Below are 18,585 nucleotides of genomic sequence, written 5' to 3'. Positions count from 1 at the left end.
AAATCAAAATTTTCTGCGTCAATTGCAACAGACAATCTTCAGCTTATTATTCTTAATTAGCTGAAGATTGTGTACATTTTTTTGCTGCACTAAAAATATTTGATAACGATAAACATTTCGCAGAGCACAAAAAGCTTTCAGAAATCAGATTTTCTAGAGAAATTGCAGCTTAGAAATGTTACTTCTTTCGAATAGTGTTCGGATATCAACAACGAAGAGTTATCACGAATTCGCACAAAGAATTCATTAATTTGAGATGCTATTTAAATCCAGTGTCATTCGTTTATCTCCGAGCACGACAGCCGGCTTCGTTTACAGTGGCTATTGGGAATGAACAAATGACAAGTCTCCTATAAAAGCATTAAGCGAAGAAGATTAATCTGTGTCTTGGAAGAATCACCAGTTTTAATTCCAAAAATAGAACATAATCCCGAGAGGAGCAGTGCAGTTCAATTGGTGGGATTCGCGCGGAATTGTAAATTATAAACTTTTGTAACCGAACCGAAGCGTTTTTGTGTACAACTTTGCAGATTCTGTATTAACAGATAAACCCTACATATACATTCGTTAGACGGCGCTGCTGGATTTTGATCAAACATGAATCGACGATAACGTTCGTTGATCGCTGCGTCTCCCGGCGTATCAGTTTCGCTTATGGTTGTAGTGCGAAGTAGCTGTTCGACGAATAAATCACTATATTTTTTTTTTAAGTTTCTGAAAATTCGAGGAGCGAGTTTCTGGTCATTATTTGTTTTTCTTATGTATTCCATAAAAATGATTAAAATAAGCCAGTCTGACGATGATCAGTAATTAGATTAAGCAGAGAAAAGAATTTCGAAAGTTGTTGACAGTAGGAATAGAAATATCACTGATTTTTATTATTTCAACGAATCCACAAATTTTATGAACGTAGATAGGCACGATGATCCACGGTTAATATCAAAATTTTCGAAGTTACAATTTAGTCAGCTTTGTCGCAATTGCTTCCGGATAGTCGCGCACATTGAACGTGCCAAATGCAGTTCTCCATATATCAATTCCGCACTTATAACAATTTATAATGAGCTTTGGCGATCGCTAATTTGCATATTAGGTTGCTGTCATTCTTATCTCGCGTCATAGTCACAATGTAAGTGTTCGATGATAAGATCGGTACACATCCGATGTACAGTATCAGAACGTACTAGTCGAAGCATCGTTACCTGTTTACCCCAAAAATTGATTGCGACGTTAGCGTTAATCGACTGCAAATGATCGGTGAAAAGCAGGGACCAAAAATAACAGATATTCCAAAATTTTCTACGATAAAAATCATGAATATAAAGTTGGTTATTATTGAAATTTAAGATAATCTACACAAAATATAAAGAAAAAATCCGAAGAACAAAATGATTAAAAAATATCGATTTTCATACTTTTTGGTTACAAATAACAGTTATGAATGTTCAAAAAATTGGATCCTCCTCGATAACTGTTATCGATGAAGAAAAGCTGTTTCGATTGCTCAAAGTAGTTATCGATGAGAGAAGTTCATTTCGATCGCTCATAACAGTTATCAATGAGAGAAGTTCATTTCGATCACTTATAACAGGTAACAATGAGAGAAATTTATTTCGATCGCTCATAACAGTTATCGATGATCGAATTTCTTATTCATTTCATGGAGAAGGCCTGTGAAATTCATTGAGATGATTTCGTACAACAAGACAAAAAATGTTTCAAAATTTTTTCAACTGAGAAAATCAGAAATATAGACTCCCGTATTTATCAAAACGAGCGTGCATGATTTACGCTGTGCCCGCAACTGAGGTTAGCGTTGAACGAACCTTTTCTGCTCTAAAATTAACGTTAGATGATTTTCGGTGTAATTCGTCAGGAGAAAATTTGGAAAAACTCATGTTCGTCACATTAAATTTTGATTGTATCAATAAACTTTATGAATAATTTATTTATGAAATAATTGATTGTCTACCATTTGATAGTTGTACTATTTAATAATAACTATTACAAATTTCCTTCATCAATAACTGATATGAGCGATCGAAATAAATTTATCTCATTGATAACTGTCATGAGCGATCGAAATAAATTTCTGTTATCAATGACTGTTATGAACGATCGAAATCAATTTTTGTTATCGATAACTGTTATTAGAGATCGAAATGAATTTCTCTTATCGATAACTGTTATGAACGATCGAAATAAATTTCTCTCATTGATAACTGTTGTAAGCGATCGAAATGAATCTCTCAACGATAACATTTGCCAACAAGAGAAAATATTATCGGTTACTTGTAGTCCTTATTTGTAACCCATACAATTCTAGTCCATGAAATACTTGTTGTTCCATGACTTTTTTTCGTTTTGGTGATAACAGTTATGGTTCCTGGTGAAAAGTAGAAAATGGTGGTCGGACGAAGTGGTCGTCAAATGAAATCGCTCAAATGTTTTCAACGTGGACACGGGCCGTAATGAGTTTCCGTTTGGCTGTCCCTGATGTCTAATCTATTAAGAGTCTAATCATTGCGGAAAATTCGCTGGCGACGCCGGGTATCCATATTCGAGGATATTTGATCAGTTCTTACGCGTAGACGATTGATTTACTACCACCCCTCGGGATGAGCAGCTGACGGTGCCTGACTGCGTCATTCCGAACTAATAAATCGGGCGTAAATCAGGCCTCGAATTACAGCGCGCTGGTGTTGTCAGATAAGCTGAATTGGCCCGTTTCTTCATCTCTATTTTTTTTTTTCGACTGGTGTTTACCTGTTTATCAGCTTATTGCCTCGCGATCCCGTGTCCTGTCAGCCGTCGTCGTCGTCGTCGTCGTCGTCGTCGGCGGCTGCCTACCTGATTCTGAGTGATTAAGTGCCGGGCTGTAAAATTCGCCGGATCAGAATTTTAGCGGGTGACAGGCCAACCAGAACCTCTGTGGATAACAACACGGTTTCTGCGACGACAGACGACGCTGCCAAGGTGCCACGGATACGCGACGGATTACCCACGTTATTAAAGTGGCGTCGAGCTCCTTGGCCCCCGCGGCCGGAGATGTTTGTTCGCGTGTAAATCATTGTCCAGATAAGGTACATGTTCCGTGAAACCTAGTACTATTTAACGCCTGCCTAAAACTTTTCCATAATCTGCGCGCTTTAACGCTTACCACCGGCAACCAGCCAGACAAGCTCGCGAACACGCTCCTCCGGATCTTTATGTATCTCAGACAGATTCACGTTATTTGGATAAAATGTTTGAAAAATGATTACTTTGGTGTCGTACGATTTTTCGCGATACAGGCCCAACACGTGAATTGCCACGTTGCACGGTGCTCTCGAATCTGGATTTAGTGTCAGATTATTGGAGTGCAAATGTTACGAATGGACTGTGGATCGGTATGCAAAATACAAATTTTCTGCATCGCGATAAATGGCAAAATAGAAAGTTATTTTATCCCTTAATAATGTTTGCAAGCTGCGACTAATACATTCGTGTATTTTAAAAATCTGTCCACTGCTTTAAATTGCACCTATTCACTTCTGTCATAAATGCATAAGATTCGCAGTCTAGTTAAGAAGCGTTTCGAACAAGCTCTCCGGATCTTTATGCATCCTACAAGGATGAACCGGAAATTTAACAAATTATGAATCTTTAGGGACATAATAGTGCGCGTGTGGGTATGTATTACACGATTTCTTTTACTGCCCAAATTCACTTTAAGGGGGTGAAATTGCGCGACGGTCACTGCATACCAACATGGCGGCGCCCTTACCCGTCAAAAACGCTGAAAATCGCACATCTTTACACACGCGTAACTACTGAACCAGTAATCTCCTAGGATTGAAACTTGGATTTTCGGCATATTCTCCCTAAAATCTACAGGATTACATAAAAAAAAGTTAAAAATTTGTTGTTTCCTGAAGTAAAGTTAAGCCATAAAATAGTCTATGGATGTGGAATTTTATCTAAAAATCCGTAATCTGCTAATAAAAGACAGCATTTCCTATCGTGATTTATTGTAGAACTCCAGGATATCCTGATCTGCAACAAGCGAAAGTACAGTGTTTACTCTATATATGTCCCAAACGCCTAGCCGATAAAAGTCCCAGAAGTATCCCCACTTCCGCGGGGTATACCCCGTGAGGCTCCATGAACCGAGGCCTCTAGAGCTTCGCCGTCTTTTTCTACGTTCGGCATGGATCAAAGAATAGTATCTCCTGGCCGATATATGTCCCTGGCTAGACCCGTGTTTTGGACATATATCGAGAAAAAACACTGTAATTAGAAACAATGATAAGTATTCGTTCACTGGCCAAGTCACCCTAGTCCTATCAACGAGACGAGTGTCTGAATTCTCGAAGGGAAAGAGGATCGCTAACGAAATAGTTGAATTGATGCTGAAGAGCAACGTATTTCTGTTCCACAGATGACACTGCTGTCCCTGTGCAGAGGCGGGAACGAACTATCAGAGGAGACCAAGCGGAACTTCGAGTCGTGGTTGCAGCAGCAACAGTTGGGCTTGGGTCTGAATCCCATCGTACCTACCTCGAACCACCATCACCATCATCACACGCAGAGCCCTCAGCCAGATGGAGGTGGTAGTATCGGATCAGCAGGCGGCACCATAGGCCCCCCGCATCCTGCGCTCCTTCAGTACTCCCATAAAACTAGGATGAGGACGAGTTTCGACCCTGAATTAGAACTACCGCGTCTGCAACGTTGGTTCGGAGAGAACCAACATCCGTCGAGGCAACAGATACAACACTATGTCTCCGAGTTGAATTCTCTGGAGTCTCGGCGGGGCAGGAAACCGTTGGACGTCAACAATGTCGTCTATTGGTTCAAGAACGCCAGGGCTGCCCAGAAGAGGGCTGAGAATCGAGGTGTCAATGGGTATAGCCCTCCTGGACTCAGTCCCAGGGGCGCCAGTATCGTCAGCGAAGATTGTTCTGACGAGGAAGAAGATTCCAGACATCAGGTAGAGATTATACCTCTTACAACTAATATCTTTTTGTTCTGCTCATCAGTTTCCAACCCTTTACACTCGTCATCGTTGCGGAGACGTTCATTTTCATTATGCAGACTGTTCCAAAAATGTGATTCCTGAGATCATATAAAATAATTTTTTCCTTCGCGAAAATGTTCTGCGTGCTTTCGTTTAGAAGTTATTAACGAAAAACCGCGGACCAATCAGAGCGCCGCTACAGCGAACGTTGGCGCCGGCATTGGCCGAGCCTGAATCCGTCTGCTGTATCCGCGCTCAGATTGGTCCGCGTTTTTCGGCAATAACTCCTTAACAGAGGTATAGGCGTATTATTAAAAAATGGCAAAAAAATTTGGATGAACGCAGTTTTGTTATTTTTATAAAGTAATGTAAAATAGTCACTTTTAGTGCTTCGAACACCCAGCGTTGAAGAAACACACGAGTAGACCGCAGATTTTATATACTTATTTATGGTGAAACGAGTAGTTGCAATTTGAAACGGTGAAACGATTAACACTAAACCTACCACCGCCAAAATGATCGGTTCCAGATTTTTTATTATACAATTACTGAAATTGTAGACATGCTATCGTGAGAAATGATGAAGTGAATATATTTAGTAGAGTATGTATTACAATACAAACAGCACAAAATCCAAATGAATTCAGTCTCATAATTTTTATAAGACAACATGCATCACTTACGTTTAAAAGTCTCGGTATGTTTAGAGTTAAAATAGTTCAAGAATATCGACATGTCATTTTCGGCCGGCTGAAGTTATTTGAAATTGTAAGACTCTCCAAAGTGACTGCCATTTCCTGCAACCATGGACAATGTTTATTCTGCATAAAGAACCGCGGTCTACGAACGAGAAAAGAATAGGATCGTTTCGATCCACTTCCGCTAAGATTTCTGTGACGTTTCTATGCTGCAGTCAGCCTCGCCTTCTCCCTGTCCACCCGGAAGTCCACCGGTCGGCCCACTGTCACTGACAACCAGACCGGAGGATCAACAACCTCCACCCTCGACGCCATCCTCCGTGAAGCAGGAGGACGCCCGAGTGTCCTCCGGCTCTGAAGACGAGGAGGCAAGGCCGACCGGTCCTATGCCAGGATTTTCGCTGGTCCCGAGTCCGATGTTCGGTCATGGAATTATGTATATGTCACCTTATTTGCCGCCACGCGGCCCGGCCGGCTGCTCGACCAGCATGCTCGACGAGAGGAGGAAGAGGAACCGGACGTTCATCGATCCCGTGACGGAAGTGCCGAGGCTCGAGGCTTGGTTCACCCACAATACTCATCCCAGTCACGCGGTAAGTTGAACAGCGAAGCTTAATTATCGAACACATTCATTTCCCGATCCTTCTGTATTAATATCAAACCACGCCGATGCCGTGCCGTGCCGCCAGACACATTCAGAACGATGCACGGATTTCCAATAGATGCTACCGGATGTTTTTCATGATTGTGCGAGTCGTTTGTCGTTTGTATCCCATTACTATACAGGGTGAACCACGGAATTTTCTCGAATACACCGAACTCTTTTCTGCACGATTTAAGAAATAACATGGTCTGAAAAATACGAAATATATTATACGTATAGAGGATGTCCCATTTGAAGTTTCGCACACAACTGTTTCCCAAACTGTAGCTTGTTGTAAAAAATATTTCAAATGAAACTTACTCTGTTTCGCGGGAGACATTTCTGAAGAGAAATGCGAGCATGGTTTCCGTGGTATGCAGTGTTTTCAGTTTGTTCGGAAATGAACAATAAAAATCGAAATGCTATACAGTGTTTACTCGATAAGTGTCCAAAACACGGGTCTTGCCAGGGACATGTATCGTCCAGGAAATATTATTCTTTGATCCACGCCGAACGTAGAAAACTTCTGGGACTTTTATCGGCTAGGCGTTTTTGGGACATATATAGAGTAAACACTGTAGTAATTAATATAAAATATAGTATATATCACTTGATCATCAGTGCCACAAGAACCATGTTCTTCCTTAGTCTTACTCTAAAACAGTCAAAAATGCACTACCTGTAACTATTAATATCTTCTTAATAAGATAATTACAAATACCAATCAGTAACTGCATTTTTAATCTAACCCAGACCTACTTCATAATGCTAGATTCGATTTTCCCACTATCGATCGACAATATTAATTTCTAATTTTAATAAAGCTTGTCTGTGTATTACGCTCGCTTTCGATGTGTTAATTACACAAGAAAATTAACTCGTAGACTGTAAACGATTTTACGGTACCCTCAAATTATAAACGTGGGTCTTTTATGTTTGATGCAGTATTCAGTAAGTAACAGTTCTTGAAAAAAATCTGTAAAATTTCATATGCTACCTTCGAACATCCTTTGTAAAATAATTGTTGAAATATTTGATATCGCAAATAGTATGAAGAAAAATATGTGAATTGTAAAAGTTCGAAATCGTTCGAATACGAATTACAATTTACGGGTTAAAAATAGGAGAAACAACAAAATTTTAAAAAGAATATGGTAAGGGACCCAATTACTGCGGAGGTGCCAATTACTGTGTTTATATTAATTATACCTATTTTTAAAGCATGATGAATATTAAAAAGAGATATATAACATACATCTATCAACTGATTTTAATGATAAAAATTTAATATCTCTTTTTTAATATTCACGATGCTTTGAAAATATTTATAATTAATATAGGCACAGTAATTGGATCCCTTGCCCTAAATACTGGACGTAAATTCCCAGACAGATTGTTCTTCAGTTGATTTCGTACAAAATGGCGTCTCCTCCGTAACCGTAGACTCGATGCTCACACTTTCGCCCGGCAAAATTGATCTCGCATTTTAATAAATCCCGTCTCGTCTGTTTAATTTACAGCTAATTCTAAAGTACACAGAGGAGCTGAACCGGATGCCGTACCGGCAGAAGTTCCCGCGGCTGGAACCAAAGAACGTGCAATTCTGGTTCAAGAATCGCCGGGCCAAGTGCAAACGCTTGAAAATGGCGCTGTTCGAGGGCGAATCGCCGCAGCCTCATCCGTATCACGCAGACTAGCTCAGCCCCTAAAAAAGTTACGTTTATAAAATTAGAAAAGAGCCGAGAGGAGCCAATCGAGAAGAAGCAGGAGTGGCACACTCACGCACCATGTAACGCAACACGCCGAGACGAACAGAGAGGAGAATCTAATCAACCTGTTATACCTTAATATCGTTGACCTGTAACCACACAAGCGGGTTGCACTTTTATTGTAATTATTGCATAACGATTAATATAATTATTATGGACCTTGATGAATGTACATATGAGAATAACGTCGAATAAAAACTATACGTCACGATACACGCCGTTCACTTTCATTCTCCTTCCAGCGAAAGCTGTCTCTTTGTCCATACATGCATCATAGTTATTTTAATTTATTTATTATAAATATGAGTAAAGAATTTTGTACAATTCAACACTATATCCTCGATGTACATACAGGGTGTCCCAAAAATCTTGTACCTCCTTTAGGGGGGGGGGGCGATTCCTGAACGTTTATATCGCGGTTAAACAATTGTTATTTTCACTTTTTTTCTTTCGTTATTTCAAATTACTTTGTTCAGCCTTGAATCTGTTAAAGTCAGTTGTTGTATTTAAGATCTTCTAGTTTATAAAGTTAATCGTATTGCTTACTGTAAATTAAACAGTGAGTAGTATTTTTTTTAACAATAAATAAAGGACTTATTTTCAGAGTTAAACATCATCTGTTGCGCAAAATAATTTCATTCAGTTGCAGCAAGTAATTAAATGTTTTAGTAACACAATTGTTTCCACTTTTGATGTATTAGGGAAGATTGATAGCAAAATAATAAATTAAACGATTTTCACTTGAAATTTAATATTCATAGTAACGGTTGAAATTAACAGTCAAGGTAGAAATTGTCGTTCACGTGAGTGCCTTAAATCATCCAGAAAATTTAAAATTTTCGCAGATAATTATTTAACACTCCCGAAAAAGATATAGTTAAAAAGAATGACTTTGCACGACAAAAACCTATTACTACATTCCGTTTGCAATTCCGCAAGCAACTGGACACATCCGAGGATCAAATACGAAATTCATAAGCACATTTGCTGCCTAAATGGACGCGATACCTTTACTATATACGTACATAACAACGGAAATATGTGATACTGTCTCAAGTCTGGAAATGCAGAAACTGTCGAGACGAAATCTCCCTGTAAGATAAGACCATCGCGTTGTTGTCGAGTCAACCCTAACTCAACCAGGACAATAGTCTATGAGTCCTATCGTCAAGATGCCGAAGGACGTACCTGTTACATTGATGGTAAGTTATCGATGCTCGCGCTTAAAATTTCAATTCAACACAATTAAGTACGCGTGGCATTTCCTTTGGCGATAAGCGTTCGTTTCGCGCGCGCGCGAAAGTAGCTGTATGCGAATAACACTACTTCGAGACTATTCACCTAATTCATACAAATTTTGAAGTCAGTATTCGATAAACTGAGAAGTGGACGAAATTGACGACAAACATTATACTTGTGTTCTGTTACCAGCAGACGAACCTTTTGCATATTAGATTGTCAAACGCAAAACACAGTTGTATCATTTTTCAGTAATTAGAATTATTAAGGATTATGAAGCACTATTATACAAAGTATTTTTTATGTAAAAGTTTTCACCATTAATGAAGAATGAAGTTATTTATAGTGCCAACTCTTGAAAATGAATTTTTAAACATACCGAGTTACATAAATATTTTCAGTAATAATACTATGGACGTTAATTTATTGTGGTTTTAATAAACGCACTCTAATGACAGAAAGTAGATACAGTTATATGTACAGGAAACGTTTTTCCACGTGAAAAATTATATAAAATACTTCCATTTTCTAATTTTATATAAAATTCTTCTATTTTTTAATTTTGTCAACATATAGGATCATTATTGTGTACAGTATAGAATTTATTTTTCCATTTTTTAATTTTGCCGGCATCTACAAAGTTAACTACGAAAAAATATTATTTGCAATCAGCAGCAGTTATAAGAACAAAATTCGATAGATTTAAAACAAGGCCTGTCAAGTACCTTATATTTTGAATTTAAAAGTAAAAGATATCGCGAACGATCGCGTATGAGATTACTATAATTGCATTAGATGCCGAAGCTACTACAATAAGAGTACGAAGCAAACGTCTGAAAAGTATCGCATTAAAGATGGATCATTAAGCCAGAATCGAATCCCTATCGCAGACTGTGACACATCAGTCTTTCAGCTCCGTTTCCATCGTGAATGCTGCACGAAAACGAACAGGGTTGTTCTTGTCATCTATACGATACACGTATAAGATGTTGTCGAGGAGATCGTACCGAATGGCGGGTCGGATTTAATGAGGATAGGCGGATTTGTCCAATTAAAGTGTCTTGCAAAGATCCGCGCGGCTCGACGGCCGTTCATTCGCAAAACATCGAATTTCGGCTTTGCTGCCGCTGCTGCCTTTTCTTATCCGAGAATGCAAGCGCAAACCTATATCGTTATCCCTTTTGTTATCGTTATCGAACTTCTATCAAGTCGGGCCGGCCATTTATAGAAATGCCCAGTAATTAACCAGAAGATTTCAATCTTCCATTCGTTTGTATGAATCGCTTATTTATAGCAAGCTAATTATGTGTAAACGCATTAATACCTTCAAGTTTGAGGGATTGTATTGCGGAGAGCAAAACATTGATTGAAATAATGGACGAGTCGCATTCATGAATAACATAAAAATGTGTTAGGTTACTTTTTCGTCCTGTATTCCTTTCTGCAATATTTCTCACAAATATGGATAAATATATGGTTCGTAAACGTAAATAAATTGATCATGATTGCCATGAAACGAGAAATATTTTAAATATTCAACTTGCCTTCCTTTGTGTATAAATTTTCGAATGTTTGATACCTTAATGATACCTTAAGTTAATGCTGGAATGACGTATCTCACACGTCGGAAGATTTTCTCCCAGAATTGGAAACGACGTTCTACGCACGTCGAAAGATTTGTTTGTTACTGCTTCCATTCTACAATTCATAATTAAAAATTGACTCACAACGCTTCAGAAAGGGTAGAAGTACGTTTTAGATTTGTAGGAACAAATTTTGTTATAATGATTAATACAATGAGCATCTTCTTGTCCGATACCTATCTCGATTTTATTTAATTCGTTAAGATTTTTCTAGTGCACACGCATTGATTTATTTTCGAAAATTCAGGTGAAATATCTTTGTTGGTAATGATCCAATATATTTGTCTTCGTTTAAAAAGTGAATAAAAGAGTAGCGAATAATTTGTAATTATAGTGTGAATCAAAGGATAAGAAATTTTTCATACGTGGCTTTATGAAAGTGGAGCAATTTCATGCTGTAGTTAAAGCATTATGATAACCTTGAAAGTGTGCAGTAATAAATTTCTACTAAAAATGCAGTTAAAATTGGTTACTTATTAAAAACGTGAAACAAATTAAGAAAAATATAGCAAAATTAGATTAAGTACCAAATTAATTTTTTAATAAATACAAGCATATTTAAATTTTTTGCTAAACTATGGTTACCAATTTACAGCTGAGTATGCTTCAGCAGAACGAAGGATGAAAATATGAGAAATAAATTTTGTTCGGATAATGACAAATTACCGGAACATAAATGGCAGCACTAATGGTTCGAGGGAGGATTCGTAAATTTTTGTTTGACAAATGAACTTTTAAAGCAGAAATCCAAAGCTAGCGAATAAAAAGGCTGGTTAAACGGATAAGGGAATTGAGCTCGATGCGGAGAGGGGAGGAACGTAAGAAGTCGGGTAGGGTGGCAGGCCGATGCCTTATGAAAATCTAAAAGTCAGCAGCCTTGAGGATCATCCTTCTATCTGATCTTAATTTGTCAGCCAGCACGGGAACAATTTGGACCACACCCTCGCTAGTAAATCGTTATGAGAAATGCCGGCTTCACCCGAAGCCCTGTCCTTTTATCTTCGTTTTTTAACTTTAAAATCTGAAAGCTACATTCTAATAGCTTCACATTCGGAGATTCTTTTTCATATCCTCGGCATGGGATTTACTAGCCAGGAGTGAACTATTCCTCTCAGAAATATCACGGCTTCTGATTTAGTTTTTAGCGACGTTAATATTTATTGTCTAAACTGGAATCGTACACGGTATATTCCTATATAATTTATATTGAGTAGAAAATTATTTTCTTTATAAACAGTTCCAATATGTATGTATTTGAAGTGGTGTGAAATTGTAAGATATGGTATTTTAACAGTTGTATGTTTTATACAATCAAATTATGAAAATGATTAAATTTATCTTTTCTTCTTGTATTTGATGCAATGGAAATGTTTTCTTTTTCTGTACTTCATTGAATACAATAATACGTACGGGTCTAGAAAATCCAGTTTCTGTGTATACGGTAAATATTGCAAAATAAAATTAATTCTTTGTCGAATTGTGATTTTTATATTCGACTATTATGCTAGTACATTAACAGTGATGCATCAACCCAATTTTATAATTTTATTTCCCTTAAAAATAATACTGCCATTTATGTCAAATTTGCCATTTTGAAAAGGTCAAAATTGAATAGTCCAAAATTCGCAGCTCATTTCATATAAAATTCTCCAAACATCTACATTCGATTTTTCTACCCCCAATTCTGAGACTAAAATAAAATGAATATTGCGACCTACAAACTAGGTATCCGAAAGAATGTATTGACATACTCGAAAAGTTAACGTATATCCGAGCGCATCACTGAGCGCATCATTTCACGCCAATTGTAATTTAATTGATTTACATAATGTTGATCGGCTAATTTACAATTGAAGAGTACTTTGCAGAAAGCGATTCGCGCGGCTTGGCTCAAGAATTTCATTGCACCTTTCTACCCGTGAACACGAATTACTTTGCATAGTCGTTACATTTTCCGAACTGCTTTAACGAGGCAAACTGTCATTAATAACTTACTTTACAGCTGCCAGCTGTAACTCGATAGCGTTACATTTCACTTAACCATTAAAGCATTAAGTCTTAATGCTACGTAGAAACTAGCAAATACGTTTAAAGAATTTCAAAATGCTGTTTTATTGCATCTAGCTCGATAAACTGATTAACAAGGGAAATAAACGTCTATATAGGCTCCTGCACCTCGCAATTAATGGAGACAATTTTTATGTTGCATAAAACTCCGCGATCTAATTATTGTTTCTCCAGCGTTAGAAACATCGTAACGCATACTATGTCATAAGCGGACCTATTGATTCGGAAAACTGAAAAATTATCATAATAATCATAATTTAGTAGAAAACAAAATATAAGGAAGAACAGGCAGGTGAACAACGAAATAATGTCGGTCGAAATAATGCGTTAAAATAAACTCGGGGAGAAAACATGCTGAGGTGTGTCGTGAGCTGGCAGCACCTAGGATAGAAGGATAGTGATCGATGAAATGGGTGAAGTGGCATTGGTTCCGATACGCTGATCGATAAATCTGGCTGGCCGGAGCAAATTCGGGACTCTAGGACGCGCGATACGCCCTAAACTCTGGCCTCGGTGCGATTGTATACGAGGAAAGTAACCACGAGACGTGGGTACACGTCGTACCAAAGGAGCATTGTGCACGCTTCGGCATTCAGAGGACGTTCTTATCTGCCTATCCGGAGAGCTGTCAGCAAAGTTCCTGAATAATAACGGGGAACAAGACAGAGAGATCGAGAGAAAGAGAAAACGAGGAGCTACGCTGTTCTCCTATCAGCCGCGGTTAGGATATGCCTAACTATTCTGTTTCCATGCAGCTGCCGGACGTTTCGTCGTAGATAATGTTGTCCAGGATAGTTAGATCGTTGGAAGCGATCAGTAAGAGCGGCAAAAGTGTCCTAATGCTGTGTCGCGCGGGGCGACTGATTTTACGTGTCGCGAAATCTGTAGAACGTACTGATAAATTGGAACGCGAACGCTGTCACACCAATCTATTGAATTCTACGTGTCCAAATGCATTTTAATTAGGGGTGTGCGGGTACCCGAGATTTCGGGTTCGGATCGGACTTAAAAAATCGGGCGGCCTCGGGCGGGTACCCGTGCCATATGAATGCTCGGGCAACCCGACATTTTCGGGTAACCCGATATTTTTGGACAACCTGATATTTTCGGGAATCCCAATTCTATGCCCAGAAATTTTTAACTGTTTTATACAACCCTGTAGTTTTTGATGAGAAAATACCAAAAATCTAAGTTTCAGTTCTAGGAGATCACTAGTTCAAAAGTTATGCGTGTGTAAAGATGTGCGATTTTCAGCGTTTTTGACAGATAAGGGCGCCGCCATATTGGTATATACTGAGATATCGTCCAATGAGCGGAGCCGTGAGAAGGTTGGTTGGGATTAGGTTCTTGTGGGACAAATCTACGTTATCGACATCGCCGTGCTTGTGCTGTCATCTAGCGGCTCCGCTCGTTAGACGGCGCGCGCCGCTGAATACATACCAACATGGCGGCGCCCTTGTCTGTCAAAAGCACTTAAAATTGCTCAACTTTAAACAAGTATAACTTTTGAAGCAGTGAATTCCTAACATTAAAACTTAGATTTTTGGCATTTTCTCGTCAAAATCTGCAGGATTATATAAAAAAAGTTAAAAATTTCTGGGCACAGAATCGGGCTTCCCGAAAATTGTCCGGTTGTGCGAAAGTATCGGGTTACCCGAAAATGGCGGGTACCCGCCCGAGCCCGCCCGAGTCCGCCCGATTTCTTAAGAACCCGTCTCGAGGATTCAGGTACCCGTAATTTCAGGTACTCGCACACACCTAATTTTAATGCTCGGTTGATTTTGTTTTCAGAATGCAGTGGCGAGTCAATTTTTATTCATCAGTTCGTAAATGTCTTTTCAAAATTATTTTGTTTTCATTTGGAAAGTTTCTACTCTATTACGCTTTATCAATCTTGAACGATGACCGATACCATGCGCCATATTAAGACAATACTCCTTTAGCTTTTTAACAGAAACGTGTGTTTCTGTTAGAACTCGACGGAGACACATGAAAAACAATAAAAGTAAAAATTGCTAAAATTGCTAATTATTTGCTCTTATCCTTTTATAATCGTCGCTACGTCCGTACGCCGAGATTCAGAAACGAGACGGTAATCACGAAGGCATTTATTCCCTTTATTAAAAGGCACGGCGCAGGACCGGCAAAGAAAACAACGGCGAAACGGTTAAAAGGCGAATGATAGGCTGGTTAAGAGGAAGTCGCAGAACACCAGAGGGAGAATTCAAGAGCTCGCAAATTAGCCGCAGGATTGGCCTTATAATCCTTAAGGGATGGCGGCGCAGCTACTCTCTTTGTCCCTTGCTCTCCCTCCGCTTATCCCTAATCTTCGTCTTTCCTTGGCCGACGAAGTATAGTAGATGAGGTCATATAAACGAAGCCTGACCCTCCTCTCCGCATTTTTTCTTATTCTTTAATCCCACCCCAACCTCGTCGGTGGCTCGGGCAAAAATTACTGGCCGCAGGGAATGGGAGAGAGAGAGAGAGAGAGAGAGAGAGAGAGAGAGAAAGAGAGAAAGGAGAGGCCGACGAAGAGCAGCGATTGAAAGTAATGAACCGTAGAAGGAAGATCATCGAGGCACCCGCCCGTTTGCTCGGCTCCACTTGATCCGAGGGTTGGACAATTAATCCTGTTAATTTTTCCGGTGGTCGCCTCCTCCGATGATCACGTGTGAGGGAAAGGAAAAGATTTTTCTCCGTTGTGAAGCCTAAGTGCCCCCGGAGGGTAGAACTGGTCGAACTGGTTTTCATGATTTATGAATTAACCGTGATTCGCCTACAAACAGACGTGTTTTGGGATGAAATGCTGTACTTAGTGGCTACACAAACAGTGTGGGATTTATTTTGCAATTACTAGCTGACGATTTATTGTGTCCACTGACAATATTCTGCGGCGTTCAAATCGGTTAGATTACACAGTTTCGACACATGTTTTAGCAATTGTACTATTCGTCGACGAATAACCAATAGACAAAATAGGTGCTGAGACGTGGAGCGAACAGATACTAATCTTTAATTTATTAACGACATTAATCTTGTTATATACAAATCGGAAGTTTAATAATTATATATAATTCAAAGTTATCCAGAAATTTTAGGACGAACATTCAGAAAATTTTGTACATGTCGACGAAAAATTTTTCAATGTTTTTGCAGACGTTTCAATTTAGAACATTTTGGACCAAAATGCGTCTTGTTAGACAATATCTTAGATAAAAATGAACGATGGTCCAAGTATATTATTATTGTACTATTTTCCACAATGAAATTATCTCAGTATCAACAATTTTTCGAGGAATCCTTCTTGGATCCATTGTCTGTTTAATCATTGAATGAAATCATTGAAGGAAGGAACACATTTTCAATACAATTCACCAAGAAAAATTGCATTCTGCAAATGACCCTCAATCTAGTAACAACAAATTAATTCACAGGATACGATTTCCGTGACCAGTACACATTAGACATCGTTCCCCTAATCTCTCTGGGGCGGAACTGAGAACCGTACCGAGTCAAAAGTCGCGGAACGACAGTTAGACTCGACCAGTTGTGCCGGCGATGGACGTTCGTGTTCGCGGTAGGAGTAGGCAATAGCAAAGCCGCGGCGCGACGTCTCTCTTAATTGATCTACAGCCAAATATTACACGATCGGGGCTGGAACATTAAGCCTCCAGAAGTGACCGCTTAGTCGGTCATTGGCCAAGATCTATCGTAGAAGAAGAGTCACGAGGAGAGAAGATCATACCACTTAGCCCCGGCCGGCAAAGGAGCTCTTTTCGCGACCGTAAATAAAAGAAATCCTTGTAATGGCTTTCGACGAAGATCCCGGGGTGCCCCCTGTCTCCGCCACCTACCCCTTCATCCCCCCTTTGCTACCGCCCAACCCCTATTTCGCTTGCCCCTCGCACGAGCTATTAAGCTCCACGGTGGCAACCAACCCTGCACCCGGGAGCCGTATCAGAACCCTGTAGGCTCGCAGCAGTCCAGCACGCCAGTTAATTCCTTAACCCTTATAGACTTCGAGAAAATTTAGGGACCCGCGGAAGGAGGCACACCGCCGGAACGTATAAACTGCCACCGAGACGGTGGGGCAAAGAAGGAGGCGGAGGAAGTCTTAGAGAAACCGTGAGCCGAAGTAGGAATACCAGGTGCTCCTGGGATCTTGGAGGCATCTTACGCCAAGACGATACATAATTTATGTTGTGCTCTGCTGGGCTTAAGACAGTATTAAGATCGACCGAACACCAGCATCCTGTACTCCTTACACCTCCGACAACGGCCTGACCACTTATTCACGGGCACCTGAAATAAGGTGACCATGCTAGGCGCAGGAACCATGCCTCTCCTATCGGTCCGCGAGTAGGCATTGGGGTGGCCCTCAGCTTTAGGGGTTAACATTTTTTTTTTGGCGTTTTACCACTACAAATTGTGAGACTTTGTGAGAAGATGTGCAAAAGTTGGAAGCAATGCGACGGGAACCCATGCCGCGTTTGCGTTGAAGTTTAAAAATCTTTTTTTAACATTTTCAAAGATAACTGTATCTTTATTTTGGAATTATAGTTAAACGTTTTAGAGTACAGGTATTGATAACATGTATAGAGGCACGTCCTACAATAAAAACATAAAATTTGAAAATTACGCTCCTGAAATTTTTGCAAATAAAAAATATGAAACAAGACTCCTCGACAGCTGTGACGTTAATTGTTACTTCGTACGAAGCAAGTCGTGGTTAAAACGTTTGTCAGTGATGAAAGATGAAAACGATGATGTTTGCAGAGCTGTAGTTTGCTGTCAGTGATATCAGGATTATTATTCACCGAACCAATGTATACTACAATACAATTGAAAATTGAGAAAATATAATTTTTCGAGAAAATATAATTCGTCGATAACAGTACCGTTAGTTGCTACTTCGTGGAAAGTGAGTCGTTGTTAAAATGTTTGTCAGCGACGAAGGATAAAGAGGATGATGTTCGAGGAGGTCTGCTCCCGGTGAAGTCGGGAACATTGATTAGTTCCCCTTTTACGAGGATCAACGGAAAATTCTATATAGCTTAAGTTCCACTCTGCTAGAACGTTAGGACTCGACGGAGGGTTTGTTGATACGGTACGAATGGCTTTTAGTCTTTTCATGATTGGTCAAGCAGCGTTCTCCCTGCGCTGCGCTGGCATACAAACATGTCTTCTTGATCCGATACGCGTATGTTTTCTGGGGGAGCGCGAGGAAGAACGTAACCGCGAGCAAGCCGCAGAAAGATCAAAATATTTCGAGCATATTTTCTCTGCCACAAGCAATCCTTCTTTCTGTCGCGTAATCAAATCTCTTCTAAGTGTTGCTGATCAATACCAATTCCTCAGGTCAAGGTAACATACGTGTCGATTTGTAACTTTTTGGGCCAAAAAGCGTCTGCAGACGCTGTATCCTGCAAAAATATCTTAGACGAAAATGACCAATCGATGGCGAAAGTAGAGGCTTCAATTTTTAAAACGAGTCCCGGTGTATTATACTATTTACCGTAACGAAATT

At 39.5% G+C, this 18,585-nt stretch overlaps 1 protein-coding gene across 2 annotated transcripts in view; it reads left to right on the top strand.

The window, feature by feature from the left end:
* The window catches only part of Dve (SATB1_N and homeodomain domain-containing protein dve), an 88,328-nt gene extending 80,010 nt beyond the window's left edge, over nucleotides 1-8,318 (top strand). For both annotated transcript variants that reach the window (XM_076806004.1, XM_076806003.1), the window contains 3 exons: nucleotides 4,421-4,972; nucleotides 5,913-6,290; nucleotides 7,861-8,318. In XM_076806004.1, coding sequence (XP_076662119.1) covers nucleotides 4,421-4,972; nucleotides 5,913-6,290; nucleotides 7,861-8,037 — 1,107 coding nt within the window. In that variant the 3' untranslated portion in view covers nucleotides 8,038-8,318. The remainder of the gene's footprint in view (nucleotides 1-4,420; nucleotides 4,973-5,912; nucleotides 6,291-7,860) is intronic.
* Nucleotides 8,319-18,585: the final 10,267 nt, after the last annotated feature.

Source organism: Halictus rubicundus, chromosome 2 (genome assembly GCF_050948215.1).
Source record: "Halictus rubicundus isolate RS-2024b chromosome 2, iyHalRubi1_principal, whole genome shotgun sequence".
In the NCBI taxonomy this organism is placed as follows: Eukaryota; Metazoa; Arthropoda; class Insecta; order Hymenoptera; family Halictidae; genus Halictus; species Halictus rubicundus.
This window is presented reverse-complemented; position numbering and strand designations above follow the sequence as displayed.